Source organism: Chelonoidis abingdonii, chromosome 1, assembly GCF_003597395.2.
Source record: "Chelonoidis abingdonii isolate Lonesome George chromosome 1, CheloAbing_2.0, whole genome shotgun sequence".
Taxonomy (NCBI): domain Eukaryota; kingdom Metazoa; phylum Chordata; order Testudines; family Testudinidae; genus Chelonoidis; species Chelonoidis abingdonii.
Window position 1 is genome coordinate 1,194,374 of NC_133769.1, and position 17,811 is coordinate 1,212,184.

At 45.0% G+C, this 17,811-nt stretch overlaps 1 protein-coding gene across 5 annotated transcripts in view; it reads left to right on the forward strand.

Moving 5' to 3' along the window:
* The window catches only part of STRIP2 (striatin interacting protein 2), a 107,247-nt gene that overhangs the window by 49,200 nt on the left and 40,236 nt on the right, over positions 1-17,811 (forward strand). For 4 of the 5 annotated variants that reach the window (XR_012655461.1, XM_032780933.2, XM_032780934.2 and 1 more), the window contains 2 exons: positions 14,770-14,874; positions 15,630-15,834. Coding sequence is in view for 4 of the 5 variants with exons in the window: in XM_032780933.2 (XP_032636824.1) it covers positions 14,770-14,874; positions 15,630-15,834 (310 nt within the window). In the remaining variant the exon portion in view is untranslated. Of the gene's footprint in view, positions 1-14,769; positions 14,875-15,566; positions 15,835-17,811 lie in introns of those variants that run through there. The other variant, XM_075063574.1, reaches the window with a different exon arrangement.

Genomic DNA, 17,811 nt, shown 5'->3' on the forward strand with positions numbered 1-17,811 from the left:
GGGGGTGGGGGGGTTTCCAGCTCAGAGGGACTGGGCTCGGAGCTGGGGGTCAGGGCTGTGGGTGGGATGGGGTTGGGGGGGGTGCCTGGGGGCACTGGGGCAGCTCAGCTCTGCAGGCTGCTGTTCTCTCCAGCCATCCAGGCACAAGGGGAGCAGGAGCAGGGACCAGCCAAGGACCAAGGGCGCAGGAGCCCAGGCACCTGAGACCAAGTTGTGGGTAAGCACTTGCTTACCTTGCCCAACGCATGAGCATCGGGGTCCTCTTTCTTCCTCCGCTCCACCAGACCACCGCTGAGGCTCTTTTCTTCTCCGTGCCCCTCGCTGGGGCTGACGTGGAGGCTGAGCCAGGAGGCAGCCCCCACTTTCCTCCAGAAGCCCTGATGTCGCGCTGCCCTCGCAGGGCTCCTGCCACGTGCCCTAAGCAGAGCTGCAGCAGCTCTGTCCAGCGGGCGGCGCCCCCGCCGGCAATGAGAAAAATGGCATAGGCTGGAGCCCCTGCTCTGGGAGGGAGAGGGATTCTGAGCCTCTGCCTGCAGCCCAGGGATTCCCCTGGGTCAGCGCGCCACGGGCAGCCCGAACCTCTGGGCTGCCGCAGCGGCATCCTGACCTGGGGGGGACCCTGGGCTGCCGGCTGCCACGGCGGTGCCCTGACCCGGGGGGGGCCTTGGGCTGCCGGCTGCCGCTGCCAGCTCAGACTCCCTCTCTGTCCCAGCAGCAGCGGTTGCTCAACCATTTTTAAAAAATTGGGGGCTCCGCTTTTTGGCACCCCCAAATCTTGGCACCCTAGGCAACCGCCTAGTCCGCCTAAATGGTTGCACTGGCCCTGAACACATGCTTTTGCTTTTGGCTGCTTCTGAACCCATCCACCCTTTTCTCCATTCCTTGGAAGGGGAAGGGTTAAAGCCCAGACCTGTCCCCATGGTTCACTCCAAAGAACCGCAGAACTTGCTCAAGATAGGGGGGAAAAGAAAGATCCTTCAGGTGTCCCCTCACGTTAAAAGCAGTGGTTACAAGCCAGAGGCATAAGTCCTCCACTCGCCCCCTAATGCCAGCAACCAAGCTCACTTCTGGAATGAAGGAGTAAGTCCCTCCAGACTCACTCCTTCCCCTTTCCCCTGGATTGGGAGTGGTGATGAGGGAAAGCACCCTTCTCCCATGGGGGCAAAGAGGAGAGACATCTTCCAGCCCTCTCCCCTGGAATGGCAGGGATGTCAGCCACATCTCATTGGTGTGGGGAGCAATCCCTCTCCTTTTTCCCCATCCTGTTTCTTCACACAATGCATAGTCAACTTGTGGAACTCCTTGCCAGAGGATGTTGTGAAGGCCACGACTATAACAGGGTTCAAAAAAGAACTAGACAAGTTCATGGAGGATAGGTCCATCAATGGCTATTAGCCAGGGTTGGCAGGGATGCAAAACGATGCTATGAAGTGTCCCTCTGTTTGCCAGAAGCTGGGCATGGATCACTCGATTTTTACCCTGTTCTGTTCATTCCCTCTGAAGCGTCTGGCATTGGCCACTGTCAGAGGACTGGATGTTGGGCTAGAGGGACCACTGGTCTGACCCAGTATGGTTGTTCTTATGTTTTCCCTGAACTGGGGGCCAGGCAGGGATCCTGCTCCCCAGAGGGGTGGAATATTGGCCCTTTTCCCCATCCCTGGATAGGAGAGAAGGGGTCAGGCAAGGTTTTGCCTCAATTTTTAACTCCACTACAAGTTGACAAAATAGAGCATCGGTGGGTACGTCCCTCCCTAAATACTCTCACATCGGAGCATGAGGATGTTTGGAATGCAGGTGTGGACGCACAGGTGCTCTGATCAAGGGTACATGGGCACACGCACATCCGACAGTAGAGCACCCATAGGGACAAAACCTCTCAATCTCCAGTTACTGTACACCTCTTCTTCTGGTGCACGCTGGGGGAGAAACTGTTCTGGATTTAGTTGTAAGTAGCACACTGAAGCTGGTTCGAGTGGAGATAGTTGCTAAGCTATTAAGGGAGAGTAGCTACAGTATAATTAGGTTTAACATCCATAGGACAGGTACAGTACGAGAAAGTGACACTAAACTTCAGAAGAGAAGATTTGAATAACCTGAGATGATTAGTCAAAAAGGACATAAAGCAGAAAGTAAAGGCCATAAAATCCCTGGAGGTGACTTGGACACTGCTAAGGAAAACAACAGTCTCAGAAGACATGTGTACCACTGTCTAAAAAGAGAACCAGGAGGCCATGGAGTAAACCATTATATGCCTAAGGGCTTATCTACACTTAAAAACACTGCAGTGAAGATGCTACCTGCACCAATGGGAAGGGTTCAGCCATTGGCGCAAGTAATCCTCCCCCCCGAAGAGGCAGTAGTTAGGTCGACTGGAGAATTCTCCCTTCGACCTAGCACCGTCTACACCCTGGGTTAGGTCTGTTTAACTGTGTTGCTCAGGGGTATGGATTTTTCACACCCCTGAGCAACATAGTTGTATTGACTTAATTTCTGAGTGAAGACAGGCCTAAATGCCAAGGTTTTGAAAGGCTGTTCAAGCCAAACAGAAATCCTTTAAAATTTGGAAATCTAACCCTAGTTAGTTAGTTAGCATAAATTACAGCAGGCTTTAAGTAAAAGGCAATTAGAAGGGCCGAAATGGAGTTCAAAGAGCAAATAGCTCAAGGTAAAACCAACATGAGTCTTTGTTTCAGAAACAGGAAGCCTACAAAATAATCAGTGGATCCACTGGATCACCCAGGGTTAAAGGGAGCAATTAAGGAAGATAATCAGAAATAGCATAAGAAATCATCTGGAAGATCAGGATCTGATAGGGTCTAACCAGCACAGATTCAGCAAAGGAAAATTGTCTCACTAATCTCTTAGAATTCTTTAGACATCATTATTTATTTGTATTGCTGTGCACCCGTATACCAAGTGGAAAGGGATCTAGGACCATGGAGGGCATTGTTGGAAGAAAATGGCGTATGAGTCAGCAGATGGAAGGTGGAATACACATGTTGCTTCAGTGAGATGGACAAGGAGGAGCCAGTAAAACTAGATGGTATAGAGTTAAAATCTGGGCAACAAATCAGATTCCTCCATTGATTGTTTAGCCATGACGGGAATGTGCATGCGGGTGCTAAGCAGAGGTGTAGCAAGTGCCCTTCGTGCCCTCCGACCAGAGGGGGCCCCGCAAGAAAGGGGGCCCCTAAAAGTGGCAAAAAAAATGTAAGGTATAACTAGGTAAGTGACATTTATTGACGTTATTGCACAATCCATGTTGGTTTTACTGACAAAACCGTGAAGTCATTATGATACATCATAATGCTATTGGCTACATCAGTTGTCTGTCGGTCAGTTTCGAATTTTAGTTGGACCCATTCAAAGAATGTGTATTTGCCTTCATAATGGCGGTCGGCGGATAAATGCTTTATTAATTAGTTGTTTAGTTTTTATCGTTTCCAATGCAGAAGTGTGCTTTGTGATGTCTAAGAGAATGTATAAGAGCGGAGCTAGTAAACACGAAAGGTAAGCAAAAGATGCCGAGAAGGAACTTCAGAAAATTCCAAAGTTGTCAACGTATTTTGCACTGCAATCCAAGGCTACAGGTACAGGCACATGAAACGGACAGTGCTAGCAGCGACGATCGTATCCAGAAGTGCTTCAAGTGAGGTCGAAGGTGAAGCCAGTTGTTCTACCAAACAACTGTGACAGATATTCCAGCTGCTGCCGGGAAAGAAGTATCTGAATCTGAACCACTGACTGATCCAGGAGATTGGCCGTCTATAATATCAGACAGCGCAAGTGTTTGACATTGTTGCACGTGGCCCACCGCAGCAGAATGAAAGTTACGAATTTCCATTTAACGAGGAAAGACGGAGGTTCACAAGTACTCATTTCTTATCGAACCATGGCAAATGGCGAGAAAATAAGAACGTTCATGGTTAATGTACTCAGTTCAGTAAAGATGCCATTTTTGTTTTTTGTTGTAACTTATTTGGCACTGGCGACATACCGCTACGTCGTGGACATCTGCTTGGAAAGCACTGTCCAAAAGACTTCAGCAGCATGAAACAGGCAAAGGTCATCAAGACTGTATGGTGAAATGGTTTGACCTTCGGTCAGGCATAGTAAAACCGTGCATCTATTGACCAACTCGAATTGCAGGTTTTCTGAAAGAAAGAGATTTCTGGAGAAATGTTGTCAAACGCATGGTTGATGGTCGTTATTTTCTTGTCCGAAAGAAACTTGGCATTTCGGCTCTCGGCGATCCTTATCCAATGGCAACTTTTTGGGAACTGTTTGAATTGCTTGCAAAGTATGATACTGTCCTCAGCAAACTTTTACAGAGGATTAAGAAGGCAGAGACACATGTTCAGTACCTCAGTCCAAAGATCCAAAACGAGCTGATTCAACTTGTTGCCAGTAACATTCAAGAGGCCAACATAGCGCAATGCAATCAAAGAATTGCAGCTCGGTAGTTAACGTATGGTACATAAAAGCGCACTCGGCTTCTGTTGCTGTATTGTCCATCTTTCTTTTCGGGTGCACTATTCTGCAAAGATGACAAAGCATTGCACAATTTTTCTTCAAGGTGATAAAACACATGGCTTCACAAGCATCAATTCTCACTTCCCAACGAGTGTTCCGATAACCTTTAACAGATTTGGCTATGTTCTTGATAGTATTCTCAATGTGACGGTGAAGAAAAAAAGAATGTATATTTCTGTTAATCAGACCGAAAAGTCGACGGCATATTTCGATGACTTTGCCGCGCGTCTGAGTATCCACAAGATTCCAAGGTGTGAGATCCACATGGTACATACAAGCCATGTCAATTTTTTCTAGCATGCGGGCTTGAACTCCTTTATTCTTTCCTCTCATATTTGCGCCGGTTATCTAAGCTTGGGCCTCTCATGTCAGCAATGTTAGTTTCCAAGTTGTTTGCCTTTCAAGAAACGCTTCCAATAAGCCTCGCCAGTTGTATCATGAACATTAAAGAAAACCAACAGGCTTCACGAATATTGACCCACCTTTCACCGTTGCATTCAACAAGCATAACCCACGACATCTGTTCTTCATTGTGAATGTCGGGAGTTACAGTCCAAAATAACTGAATAATATTTTGCTTTTTTAAGTAGCGCGTAGTGTGCTCTTGAATTACTGGCAACAAGTTGAATCAGCTTCGTTTGGATCTGTGGACTGAGGTACTGAACATTGTGTTCTTGCCTTCTTAATCCTCTGTTAAAGTTCGCTGAAGGACGGTATCATACTTTGCAAGCAATTCAAACAGTCCCAAAAAGTTGCCATTCGAAGGATCGCCGAGCTTTTCATTACTTCCTCGAATGGCAAGTTTCTTTCGGATAAAGAAAATAACGGACATCAACCATGCATTGACAACATTCTCCAGAAATCTCTTTCTTTCAGAAAAGCTGCATGTATCGATGAAGTGGTCAAGTAGATGTACGGTTTTACTATGCCTGACCGAAGGTCAAACCATTTTCACCATACGTCTTGCATGACCTTGTCCTGTTTCAATGCTGCTAGGTCTTATTTTGACAGTGCTTTTTGACAGTGGGAGACATTGATGCCAACGAACTCATAATGGAATTGAATCGTTTTATTTATGTCATCGAGAAAGAGAGAGGACTTGTCATGGCAAACAATTTTTTAACGTACATATACAAGAACAGCTTTCAGGAGATATATCCGAATCTTTGCATTTGCATCAGAATTCTTCTGACCACACCAGTTACTGTCACTGGTGCTGAAAGGAGCTTCAGCAGAATGAAACTGATCAAGAATATGCTGCGCTCAACCATGACAGATGACAGGCTTTCTGCGCTTGCAGTTATCTCAGTCAAAAACAAGATTGCCAGATTTCTGGACTATGACGCACTGATTAACCAATTTGCGGAGAACAAGGCTCGAAAGAAGCGCTTTGCGTAAATACGGAATACATGTACACTGTAGGCCTTATGTATACATAATATGAACCCTGTATATTGCATAAAATAAATACCGCACTCCAGTTTCTGCATTGTAAGGGGCCCCGGACATATGTTCAGAGGGGGCCACGTTCTTTGTTGCTACGGCCCTGGTGCTAAGAGTTGCATGCAGACACTTGGTACAAATGGAGGGAGTTGCTGGAAATTCTCTGCAATAAGAATAAGCCAAGTAAACTGAAGAGCAAAATGTATAGGACGTACACGTTGGAATGCTGGGCAACGAGAGAGAGAGAAGTACAACTATTTCACATTGCCAAAATGAGAACACTCAGGTGGACACTGGGTATGACAAGAGCTGATAAACTATCCAGTGGAATGGTACGAGCCGTGGTGCATGTAGTCCCCCTCACAGAAAAGTTGAAGGAGTAAACTGCGGTGGCAGGGTCTTATGAGGCAATATAACACCGGATATGTTGGCCAGAGAGTACAAGATCTGGCAGTCTCGGGATGAAGATCACAAGGAAGATCTAGAAAAACATGGTTCAAGACATGGAAGGAGAACATGAAGAAGGTTGGTGCCAGCTTGAAAGACGCATTCAACAGGGTCTCTTGGCAATGAAGAACAAAAGCCACCAACCATGACTAATTGGACAAGGTGAAGGCAAAGATGATGATGGTGAACATGTCAATGAAGTAATGGATATAGAAGAACTAGATGACATTACTTAGACTTCCAAAAGGCCTTAGCAAAGGTCCCTTACAAGAGTCTACTAAAGAAGCTAGGGGTAGTCATTGGGTGAGAGGCAAAGTATTGTCATGGCTCAAAAAACTGGTTAGAAAACGGAATGCAGAATAGGATTAAATGGTCAGTTTTCATCATGGTAAAAGGTTAACAGTGGGGGGCCTTAGGGGATATATTAATAATCTGGAAAAGAGGTGAGTAGTGAAATAGCAAAATTTGAAGATGACACACAGTTATCTAGGTTAATTGGGACCAGAGAGGACTGTGAGGAACTTCAGAACAGGGTGGATAAAAATTGATCATTTTTAAAAAAAAAAATCATTTTTTATTTAAATTGGATTTTGTTGTTTAAATCACTTTTTTTAAAAAATAGACCTGTTAATATAATGAAATATTAATGGAATACAAAGTATGTTAAGATCTCAACTTATTATAAACACTTAAATATGCTGAATCTATCGAAAACTTTGAGCTAAAGGCTGCTTTTCTGTAGAGTCGGGGAAGACATCTGACTTTTGAGGTCAAGCTTTATAAATATGGAATAGGTCAGCCTAAGTAGCTTAGGAGACGGTCTCATTTTCAAGAGATTTAGGCAAGTAAGAACTTAAGCTCCAGTCACTTTCACTTAGGCATATTTGAAAATTTTTCCCAGGCTGACCTAAAATAATCAGTTCAATTCACTGACTACAGTTAATCCTTCTGTTTAATACATCATTTAGTTGGAAATGTGAAACGTGCTTTGATAAGAGAAATTTGTGTCCAAAACACTTAAGGTTGTTTCGTTTTAATGCAAATAAATTTTATATGCTGTTGTGTGTCTAATTAAATTCTAGTTACCAGCCTAATTCAGCTTGCCACAAATCATGAGCAAAACATTAATTATCTAGTAAATAAGCAATATATCATTCACCATATTCTAACATACTAAAAATACACAATGAATAAGAATCTGAAAATATTAAACTATATAATTACTCAAATACATGTATATACAATAGAACCTCAAAGTTGCGAACACCTTGGGAATGGAGGTTGTTCGTAACTCTGAAATGTTTGTAACTGAACAAAACGTTCTAGTTGTTCTTTGAAAAGTTTACAACTGAACATTGACTTAATACAGCTTTGAAACTTTACTACATAGAAGGAAAATGCTGCTTTTAATCATCTTAATTTAAATGAAACAAGCACAGAAACAGTTCCTTTACCTTGTCAAATCTTTTTTTTTTTAACTTTCTTTCTCTTTTTTTAGTAGCTTATATTTAACACAGTACTCTCCTGTATTTACTGTTTTTTCTCTGCTGCTGCCTAGTTGCGTACTTCTGATTCCAAATGAGGTGTGTGGTTGGTGGGTCAGTTTGTAATTTTGGTGTTCATAACTCTGAAGTTCTACTGTAGTTCTACTGTACCCTCCTAGGCAGCAAAAAGATGTACCAAATCTGGTGCAACGGGTCTATTTAGTTGTAAATCAACATGGTTTAATGGTTATGGCACTTAATAACCATGTAACTTTCTTTAGAAAATAACTGACATATAAATGGAAGAGGTTGATTAAAATCAATGATTTAAATCGAGGGTTTCCACTTGGTGATTTAAATCATGATTTAAATGGCTTTGATTTAAATCAATCCACCCTGCTTCAGCGAGATCTAAACAAGCCAGGGAAATGGGCAACACAGTGGCAGATTAAATTCAAGGTTGACCAATGCAAAGTAATTGGAGGCAGATTGGAGGGGGAAAAAAGAAACTATTCATACACTATACAGGGTTCTAAAATGACTATCTCAATTCAAGAAAGGGTCCTGGGTATCACTGTAGACAGATCAATGAAACCTCTGTTCTCTGTACAGCTGAGATTCAAAAAAACCCAAACAAGATGTTGGGCTGTATAAGGAATGGGATGGAGAATAATAGAGACACTGTCCTAATACCTTTACATAGATCCATGGTGCAGCCTCACTTGGATCCTGTGTCCCATGCTGATCTCTCCCTTGCAAAAGGGATATTGCAGAACTGGAGGGGGTTCAGCGAGGAGTTATGAGAATGATCAGGGTTTGGAAAAACGCCTGTGTTAGGAGCGATTGAAAAGACTGAGATGGTTTGCCTTAGAAAGGAGGCAAATTAGAGGAGACAGGTAGATTGGTAGCTTTTTTTTTCACTGTCTTGTAATACATGAACAAAGGGACCGTCAGTTAAATGTAAAGAGTGGGGGAAATCAAAACCAGTCAATGAAAACTCTTTCATACAATGTGTAATTACGCGTTTGAACTCACAGGAAGTAGTTTGAGGAGCAGAATTGAACAAGATTAAAAATGGGATTGTATTCTTCAATGGATATCAAGTATCTCCAGAGTTGTTCCTGTAGGTCTGAATTCAGCAAGATGAAATTCAGTAAAGATAAGTGCAAAGTACTTTCCTTAAGAAGGGAAGGCTGAAAAGGATTGGAGCTTTATAGTGGATCACTAATTGAATGAGTCAACAGTGTGATAGAGTTGCAAAAAAGGAATATCATTCAGGGATGTATTAACAGGAGTGTTGCATGTAAGACTCGGGAGGTAGTTGTCCTGCTCTGCTCAACACTGGGGAGGCCTCAGCAGGAGTACTGTGTCCAATTCTGGGTACCACGCTTCAGAAAAGATACGGACAAATTGGAGGGAGTTCTGAGGAGAGCAGCAAAAATGCTAAAAGGTTTAGCAAACCTGACCAATGAGGAAAGCTTAAAGAAACTGGGTAAGTTTAGTCTTGAGAAAAGAAAACCATGGAGGGGACCTGTTAATACTCTTCAAATATGTTAAGGGCTGTTAGAAAGAGAATTAGATCAGGAGGGTGACCAGGTGAGATGAAGAAAATATCAGGACACATGAGAGGAAGGGTCCGTTGGCGGAGCAAAAAAAGCTGAGTGCTGCTGGCGGACCAAAATATCAGGACAAATTGTGTCCCGACCAAAGATCGGTCGGGACATGGGACAACCACCCAAAGATCAGGACGGTCTCAATTTTATCGGGACGTCTGGTCACCCTATAGATCAGTTGTTCTCCCTCACTCTAAAGGTAGGACAAGCAGTAAAGGGCTTAATCTGCAGCAAGGGAGATTTAGGTTAGATATTAGGGAAAACTTTCTAACTGTAAGACAGTTAAGATCTGGAACAGGCTTCCAAGGGAGGCTGTAGAATCCCTGTCACTGGAGGTTTTTAAGAACAGGTTGGACAAACACCTGTCAGGGATGGGCTAGGTTTCCTTGGTCCTGCCTCAGTGTAGCAGGTTGGATTTGACTTATCAAGGTCCCTTCCAGCCCTACATTTCTGTGATTCCATAATGTCAATAAGTAAATTTGGAAGGAATCATTTTAATATGTCGGGGGCCCCAACCCACAATACCATATGCTGTTGCACTTCTAGCGACTGAAATACATTTGTAAGAAGTTCATGAGACGCTTATGATTTTCTTCTTGGAAGCCCTCGTCTTGCAGTACTGAAGAGTTCTGTAGAACTTGCAGCTGTGCTGTTGCTGGGAAGACCACTGGGGAGTAAGGTGCAGCCATCTCCTCTTCGCATAGGTCTCAGGTGATCCTTTCATGACCTTCTGTGTGCTATATTGTTGCAGTAGGTCGTCCTACTTAGCCAAGTCTTAGTTTTCACTTTTCTCTCCTCTTCTGAGTTTTCTTGGTTGGTTCCATGGCTGAGCTAGACAGTAGATGTTACATTTATGTCTGGGCTGGTACGCTCAGCCCCCAAACTCTTACATTTTAAGCTAGGTCTGGAGGCTTTTCATAGGTCTGTGTGTAGATAGTGGATGTTTTTTCTCTCTTGGGATCTATGGATCACTCTGCTGGGGTTGTTACAAAGGTTTTCTTTTTTTCTATCAGTCAGTGGCTTGTTTACACGGAAATGGCATTGTAGTGAAGTGAGACTCACCGCTGGTGTGACGCCTCCAGCTGGTCATCTTGGGAATTAGCTCTCCAGTGTACAGAGCACCTCCTCCTGGCCGAAGTCTCACCTGCTGCTGGCCCCCGTGTCCCTCCCAGACCCCAGAGCCCTTTGCCTTGGGGTTCTGCCCACTGCAGTACCCCCCACTCTCTGGGTCTCCCCTCCCAGGGTAACCCCCAACCCTCTAAACTCACCTGGTCTCAGTGGCTACTGCCAGTCACCGTCTACCCACCGTTCTCTGGGGCAGACTGCTGTCTGTAGTGGCCACTCATCACTGGCAAGGGGGTCAGACCAGCTGCCTCTGCGTATTTCCAGGCTGCATCTCTTCAGCCCCAGCACCTTTATAGGCCTTTACCAAGGCTTTAGCCTGGGGAGTTGACAGCTTGAAGCTCCCCAGCCAGGGCGAGTACAAGGATGTTTCCCACCCTAGGCGAAACTTCCACCTTGAGCCCCCTGCCCCTGAGCCCTGTGGCAGCTCTCTGCCCCCCTTCCGCCCTAAGGTGCTGCCCCGTGGCAGCTCCCCTCCTCCCTCACCCTGTGACCCCCTCCCCCCTGCGGCAGCTCCCTGCCCCAGCTCACCTCTGCTCTGCCTCCTCCCGGAGCACGCCGTCGCTGCTCCACTACTCCTGCTTCCCAGGCTTGTGGCGCCCCTGCCCCACGTCCCTGCAACTAAATGCCAATGATGACCAGGGCAGCTGAAGATCTGGCCACCGAAGGACCCGAAATGCTGCTCCCCAAATCATAGAATCATAGAATTTTAGGGTTGGAAGCAACCTCAGGAGATATGTAGTCTAACCCTCTGCTCAAAGCAGGACCAATCCCCAGATTTTTACCCCAGTTCCCCAAATGGTCCCCTCAGGGATTGAATTTGCAACCCTGGGTTTAACAGGCGAATGCTAGCGCCCTAGTCACCTAATGGGTTGCACCGGCCCTATCCCCAGCCCTCCTTGCCATTTTCCCCAGCACTGCCTGCATCAGGTACCCTCAGTTCCCAGGCAGCTAGGCCCTTCTCCCTCCAGGGCTAGAGTCAGACTTCAGCTTCTGGCCCCCAGCCTTCTTATCAGGGCCAGCTGGGCCCTAATTCAGCTGGCCACAGCTTTGGCTACTTCCCCAATCGGCCTAGCTTGGCTGTTTTAACCCCTGTTCTCCAGGAGTGAGGCAGCTGCCCTGCTACAGGCATGTTATGTTTTAATGAGTGAAATAAAATTGTCTCCCCACCTACCCCCTCCCCCCCAAAAAACCAACCATGTGTTTGTTTCTCAAACTTTTGTACTGGTGACCCCTTTCACACAGCAAGCCTCTGAGTACGACCCCTTCCCCCCCAACACCTTATAAATTAAAAACACAGTTTTTTATATTAAACGGTATTATGAAAGCTGGAGGTGAAGGAGGATTTGGGATGGAGGCTGACAGCTTGCGACCCCCACATTAATAACCTTGCAACCCCTTGAGGGGTCACAAGCCCCAGATGAGCTCACCTTATTTAACAGGACTGAAACATGCCCTAATGTTCCTTATAAAAGGGAGAGAGAAAGTATGTGAAATGTATTGCTTCAGCTAGAATTTTCTGCATCTAATGAAAAGGTGTTATACTTCATGGATGCCTTGGTTTGAACTTTGTGAATGTTATGATTACATATTTCTTAGCTGACATAGCAGTTGATTGTACCCTGTGGGAATGAAAATATCCCTCATGCGGGTTGAATACAAAGAAATGTATTAAGTGTTTACATTCTGCTTCCATGGAAAATTTATATAGAAAGAGTAAATCACTCAAACTTTTAAAAACTTTGCTTCCTTTTCAGGGGCAGGCCAAAACAAAGCGGGGGAGGGGAGGAAGGTTAATGAAAAGGACTAGGATAACGCACAACCACCTTTGGGTCAGTCAGGGTCCCTCTCCCCCTTTCTCAGGCAGAGTGGCATGTACTTTGTTGCCAGATGGGAGGCAGGATTCCCCAGGGAGCCAGTAAAGGGAAGAAAGAAGTGCGATCTCGCCTGGTTACACTGTCGTCAGACAGGGAACACGAGACTCGTTTCTTAGGTCTCTTGTGAAAACGCTGTGAGAAAAGAGCAGAGCTGGGTCTTGCTTAATCTTTCCTCATTAGAGGAGTTGAAGAGCGTGTGAGCCAGTGTAATTCCAGGGGATGCGCTTGTTGCCTGTTGGATAATTGCTCCTTCATAACGGAGGTGTGAAGACTTAGAGTAATTAAGCTTTACAGTTAAAGTAAGGATGATTGCAAAAGGAATTCCTGCCCACCATTCTGTTACTGCTAGTAACCAAAAACAACAGCAAAACCAAAACTAGTTCAGTTAAAAAAAAAAGTTTTGTGTGCATGAAAGCGTTCTGGCTGGAGGAACACAACCGGTTGCAGATTGCAGGTCAGGACTGTAGGTTGGCATGAGGAACACTTTACAGCCAGGCAGGTCTCCTGTCTGGGCTAAAATCTGCACGCCATTTCATTGATGTTTAGTGGTAGATTGCCTCTCTAGTCTAGTCTGCACTGGAAAAGGTTTGCTGCTATAGCTGTATGAGTATACCCTCCTTGTGTGGACACAGCTTCTACTATTGAAAATATGCTTGTACTGATCTAACTTATACCAGTTGGCTGACCAAAACAAGCTATGCTGGCAAAATCACTTCTTTATTGGCATAACTGTCTACGCTAGGGCTATTTCTGATTATAAAAATGTTGTTTAAAAAGAACCCACACTTCGTACAGATGTTGTTATACCGGCAAAAGTTTCTAGTGTAGACCTGGCCTTAGAGGTGTCGTTTCTTACAAAAGCCTCTTCGTTGTTTCCCAACCTCCTGTCACAGCTCAGAGCTCTTCCTCTGAGTGGGCCTAGTATTTGTGCCATGTGGCAAGTTTCAGGTTCTTATGGGTTCCTAGGTATTTCCTGCAGCCTAGACAAACGTAAATGGCTTCTAAATCTGCCAGTACTAGTGTCTGCCCTTATTCCCAAGTCGATTATTGTGCACCAACAGAGAGCTCAAGGGTGTACAAATAGAACGACGTGGTCCCTGCCATGAGTCGCTTACCACCCTAATTGGACACCGACATCACAGATCAGATACAAATTAACATCCTCAACTTGGGGGGTCATTTTAGTCTGTTTTTATTTTTTTAATTGATGTTTATTACCCCAGAAAATTGATGATAAAGTCTGAGGGACTGGATCTGGTTTGAAATACCAGGGTTAACTGCATGGGCCTTTCAGACAAGATCTTAAAATCCCAGGTTCTGTCTTCTCTGCATGAACACCTTTTAAAAGCTAGAGGGCCTTTGTGTACGTGTAGAAATTTGTTCTTTCATCCTCGGCCGTGATGTCCATTTTCTCTGTCGAGCAGCACTCTCTGCACGGTTAGTTGCTGCCCTTCACTCCAGAAGAGGCTGCATTTCAGTTCTGCTGCTTTGGAAGTATTGCTGGGGCTCATTTGGGATGAAAGGTACTGTTGAAATATGATGATCTTCTAGTCCAATGTGCGCTTGTTTTATATCTGCTCCTCCTGGAGGAGAAACAGACATGATCTACGCAAATAAGAGCTGGTGGGTGATTATCTGATATACTGGTTCTGTATAATATATGAGTAGAATTTTAAAAAATGCCAGTTGGATCTCTGCAGTATAAAAGCTTTGTCCTCCTATGACCCATGTTATTGTTTGTCATCTGTCGTTGTGTAACTTCATTTTCTTTATCTGCAAAACATCCCCAATGCCAGTGGTGATTTGTAAATTCGTAAATAAAATCTAAAAAACACAATTCTGTAAATAAATGGTGATTATTAGGCTATAATTCTGTCTCTGTATGTGAACAATGAATGCAAGTATACTGCAGCAGGTAGTTCCCTGGATAACACAAGCGGATGACTGCACTTCCATCTTACCCCTTTCTCTTAACATATGCACAGGTTAAATCCTCAGTGTCAGCAGTGGGCTTTTCAGAATGGCTTTTCCTGGTGTCTGTCAGCTTGTCAGCAGAGTGATCAGCTAGCCAGATGAGGGTGTTACGGTGTTCAATGCCTTTGTCTTTTATATGGAATGAGAACTGTGCAGTTGCCACTGTCAGACATTCGTAAAATAACTTTGCCCAAAGAGATTTCTGGGAAGGTGCCACTTTAATGCTGCAGGCAGTAGCACTGAACTGGCCCTTTTCCCTCCTGTGTCTGTCTGCAGGAAGCTGGGGACAACAACCAGTTCTGCTGGAGGAACCTGTTCTCCTGTATTAACCTGCTGAGGCTCCTCAACAAGCTGACCAAGTGGAAACATTCTAGGACAATGGTGAGCTGGGGTCTAGGGGTGTTGCCCTTTGTTGCAGAGATCCTGCAGTGCATTTAACGATGTTGTGATGTGAGCGAGTGTTGTGTGCTACATCTGCCCATCCTTCATGCAGCAAGGGACAGCCTTCTGTGTCCAAGAGCTTGCTGTCAGATGAGGGTGATGAAGCTAATTTCTCTCCCTGGATCGTGCCCTGGGGAAGAAAACATTTACACTAACTAGAATGTGAGATGTTGACACAAGAAGAAACTGGGAGATCTGCCTAGAATGTTACTAGGGTGATCAGATGTCCTAATTTTATAGGGACAGTCCCAATTTGTGGGTCTTTTTCTTATGTAGGCTCCTATTGCCCCCGCCCCCATCCCGATTTTTCACATTTGCTGTCTGGTCACCCTAAATGTTATGTCCGGCTCTATTTGGGAGGAAAGGCCAGGGAAGAGCCAACATGCAGCTGGCAACATGAACGAGCAGTTGGAGCAGGAAGAGGCTGCAAGGCAAATAGTCTGTAGTCACTCCCTGGGAGAGGTGGTTGGTTCCTATTAGAGTTATATCAATCTAGGAGTCAGTTTCCTTACAGAAACCCTCCTCTGCAAAAGGATATTTAGAAATGTTTATTCCCCACCCTCCGCAACTTACCTGCTCTGCCTCACATCCCTATTCGGTTTTTCTGTGTTTTGTAACATGTTTGCCACCAGGGTGTCAGAGTGGCTAAGAACTCGAGAATGTGCTGACAACCTTTTGTGTTGGTGATTTGGTAGATGCTGGTGGTTTTTAAATCCGCCCCGATCCTGAAACGTGCTCTGAAAGCGAAGCAGGCCATGATGCAGCTGTATGTGCTGAAGCTCTTGAAGATCCAGACCAAGTACCTTGGGCGCCAGTGGAGAAAGAGCAACATGAAAACGATGTCTGCCATTTACCAGAAAGTGCGTCACCGCATGAACGATGACTGGGCTTATGGCAACGGTGAGTATTGCTGGAGAGAGCACCGTCTCTGGGTTCTTGGTTGATGCTACTGCACATTTAGTTTGACCTGCAGATCGATCAGGACCCTACAAACTTGGTCTGGCTGAGGGCTTCCCTGGCAGCTGTTCAGAAGCCTTAAGGCCAATCAGATTTGCTTAAGATAGCACAGATTGCAACCATCCTCTCATCACGTGTCAACTCAGAGCATTATCAGCTGGGATCTGCAGGACCCAAGTTTCAACACTACCTCAACTCGGCCTCCATTTGCACCAGCAGGTGCAAGGTTGTCTGCAGTTGAGGTCATTTTGTCCATCAAGTAACTGGCTATGCCTGTAATCACATCAAGTCTGCAGGTGTAAACATGGCCAGTGTGTGAAAATCTGACTAATAGGGCTTGCAGGTCACGTCTCTGAAATAAAGATGAGGGTTGCTAGAGGCTACATTGTACAAGCTTGTGTTGCAGCCTGTGGGACGCATATCTGCCACCCCTGGGAGATAGTTTCTATCTTTTCGCCCTCCATATTTTCTACAATGACGGCTGTGAGGAGGATTCTGACAACTACAATGATGCATTAACCCATGGGATGCCACTGACTACACACTCAGTGCCCTGGCTTTGCCGTTAATTCAGTACGGTAATCTGAATCCCAGGTTTAGGGGGAAGGGATAGCTCAGTGGTTTGAGCATTGGCCTGCTAAACCCAGGGTTGTGAGTTCAATCCTTGAGGGGGCCACCTAGGGATCTGGGGCAAAATCAGTACTTGATCCTGCTAGTGAAGGCAGGGGGCTGGACTTGATGACCTTTTAGGGTTCCTTCCAGTTCTAGGAGATGGGTATATCTCCATTATTAAAAAAAAAAAAAAATGGCTTGGTTGTAGAGGAAGGAAGGATCTAAACACATTTCTTTGCCTTGACAACCTGGCCTTAAAACTTGTATTGTGTCTATGCTACTTATATCATCTAATGAGGATTATATGACCCTGCAACTTTCTAAGGAATTCATATGAATGGGACACTGTATCAAAACCCAATACTTAAGTTTTTAGGGAGGAGTAGGTTAAATGAGCAGGAGAAATTAGCTATACATAAAAACACTTTAGGGCGTTTAAGTTCAATTAAAATGATTTGTTAATGATTTAAGCCTTCACCCTTTGCTTTTGAGAGCCATAACATATATATATATATGTTGTGCTGATTCAGGAGAATCAAAGGTAAAACTCATTAATCTAGTTTCCCTGTGGAGTTTACTGAAATCCAAAAAGGAAACACACGACACAAAAGTTTATTTACTTATTTTTTTGACACATGTCCCTTTTGAATTATTTACCATAAAATTGTTTTCCTCCACTTGCTCTTTGCTTCTTGAAGTGAGTGAAGAAAGTAGCAGGAATGCTTTGTACCGCAGATGGTGCATGGCTACTTCACGCTTGTGGCTGTTGTGGGAGTTTTAGGCACTTGACGCTCATAGACAGACAGAAGAAGCAGAGCACTTACGAAGTTTTTTTGTTTGTTTTGTTTTGGGTCTTTTTGCTTAAAATGAGGACTCGCCATTTTTTTTTAATTCATTTACCAGCCACTGTTAAGAATAATGAGCTGGAAACACAGAAGTGAAGGATGATTTTTCTGACTAATGCAAAGAAAAGATGGTGAGGCTGGAGCAGTGGAGGCAACCTGTGGCCCACGGGCCACTTGCAGCCCATCAGGGTTATCTGATCGTGGGCCGCGAGACATTTTGCTGATGTTGACCGTCCCCAGGCACGGCCCCCCACAGCTCTCAGTGGCCGCAGTTCACCGTTCCCAGCCAATGAGAGATGCGGGAAGCGGCGGGCTGCCATCAGATTACCCTAATGGGCCGCAGGTTGCCCATCACTGGTCAAGAGTGAGGATGACTTGTAGGAGGTTGTGGTTGGATCTTTCTGCAGGTGCGTAGTTATGTATTTCTGTTATGTTAGGTGCTGCACTTTGGCACTAGGGTTCC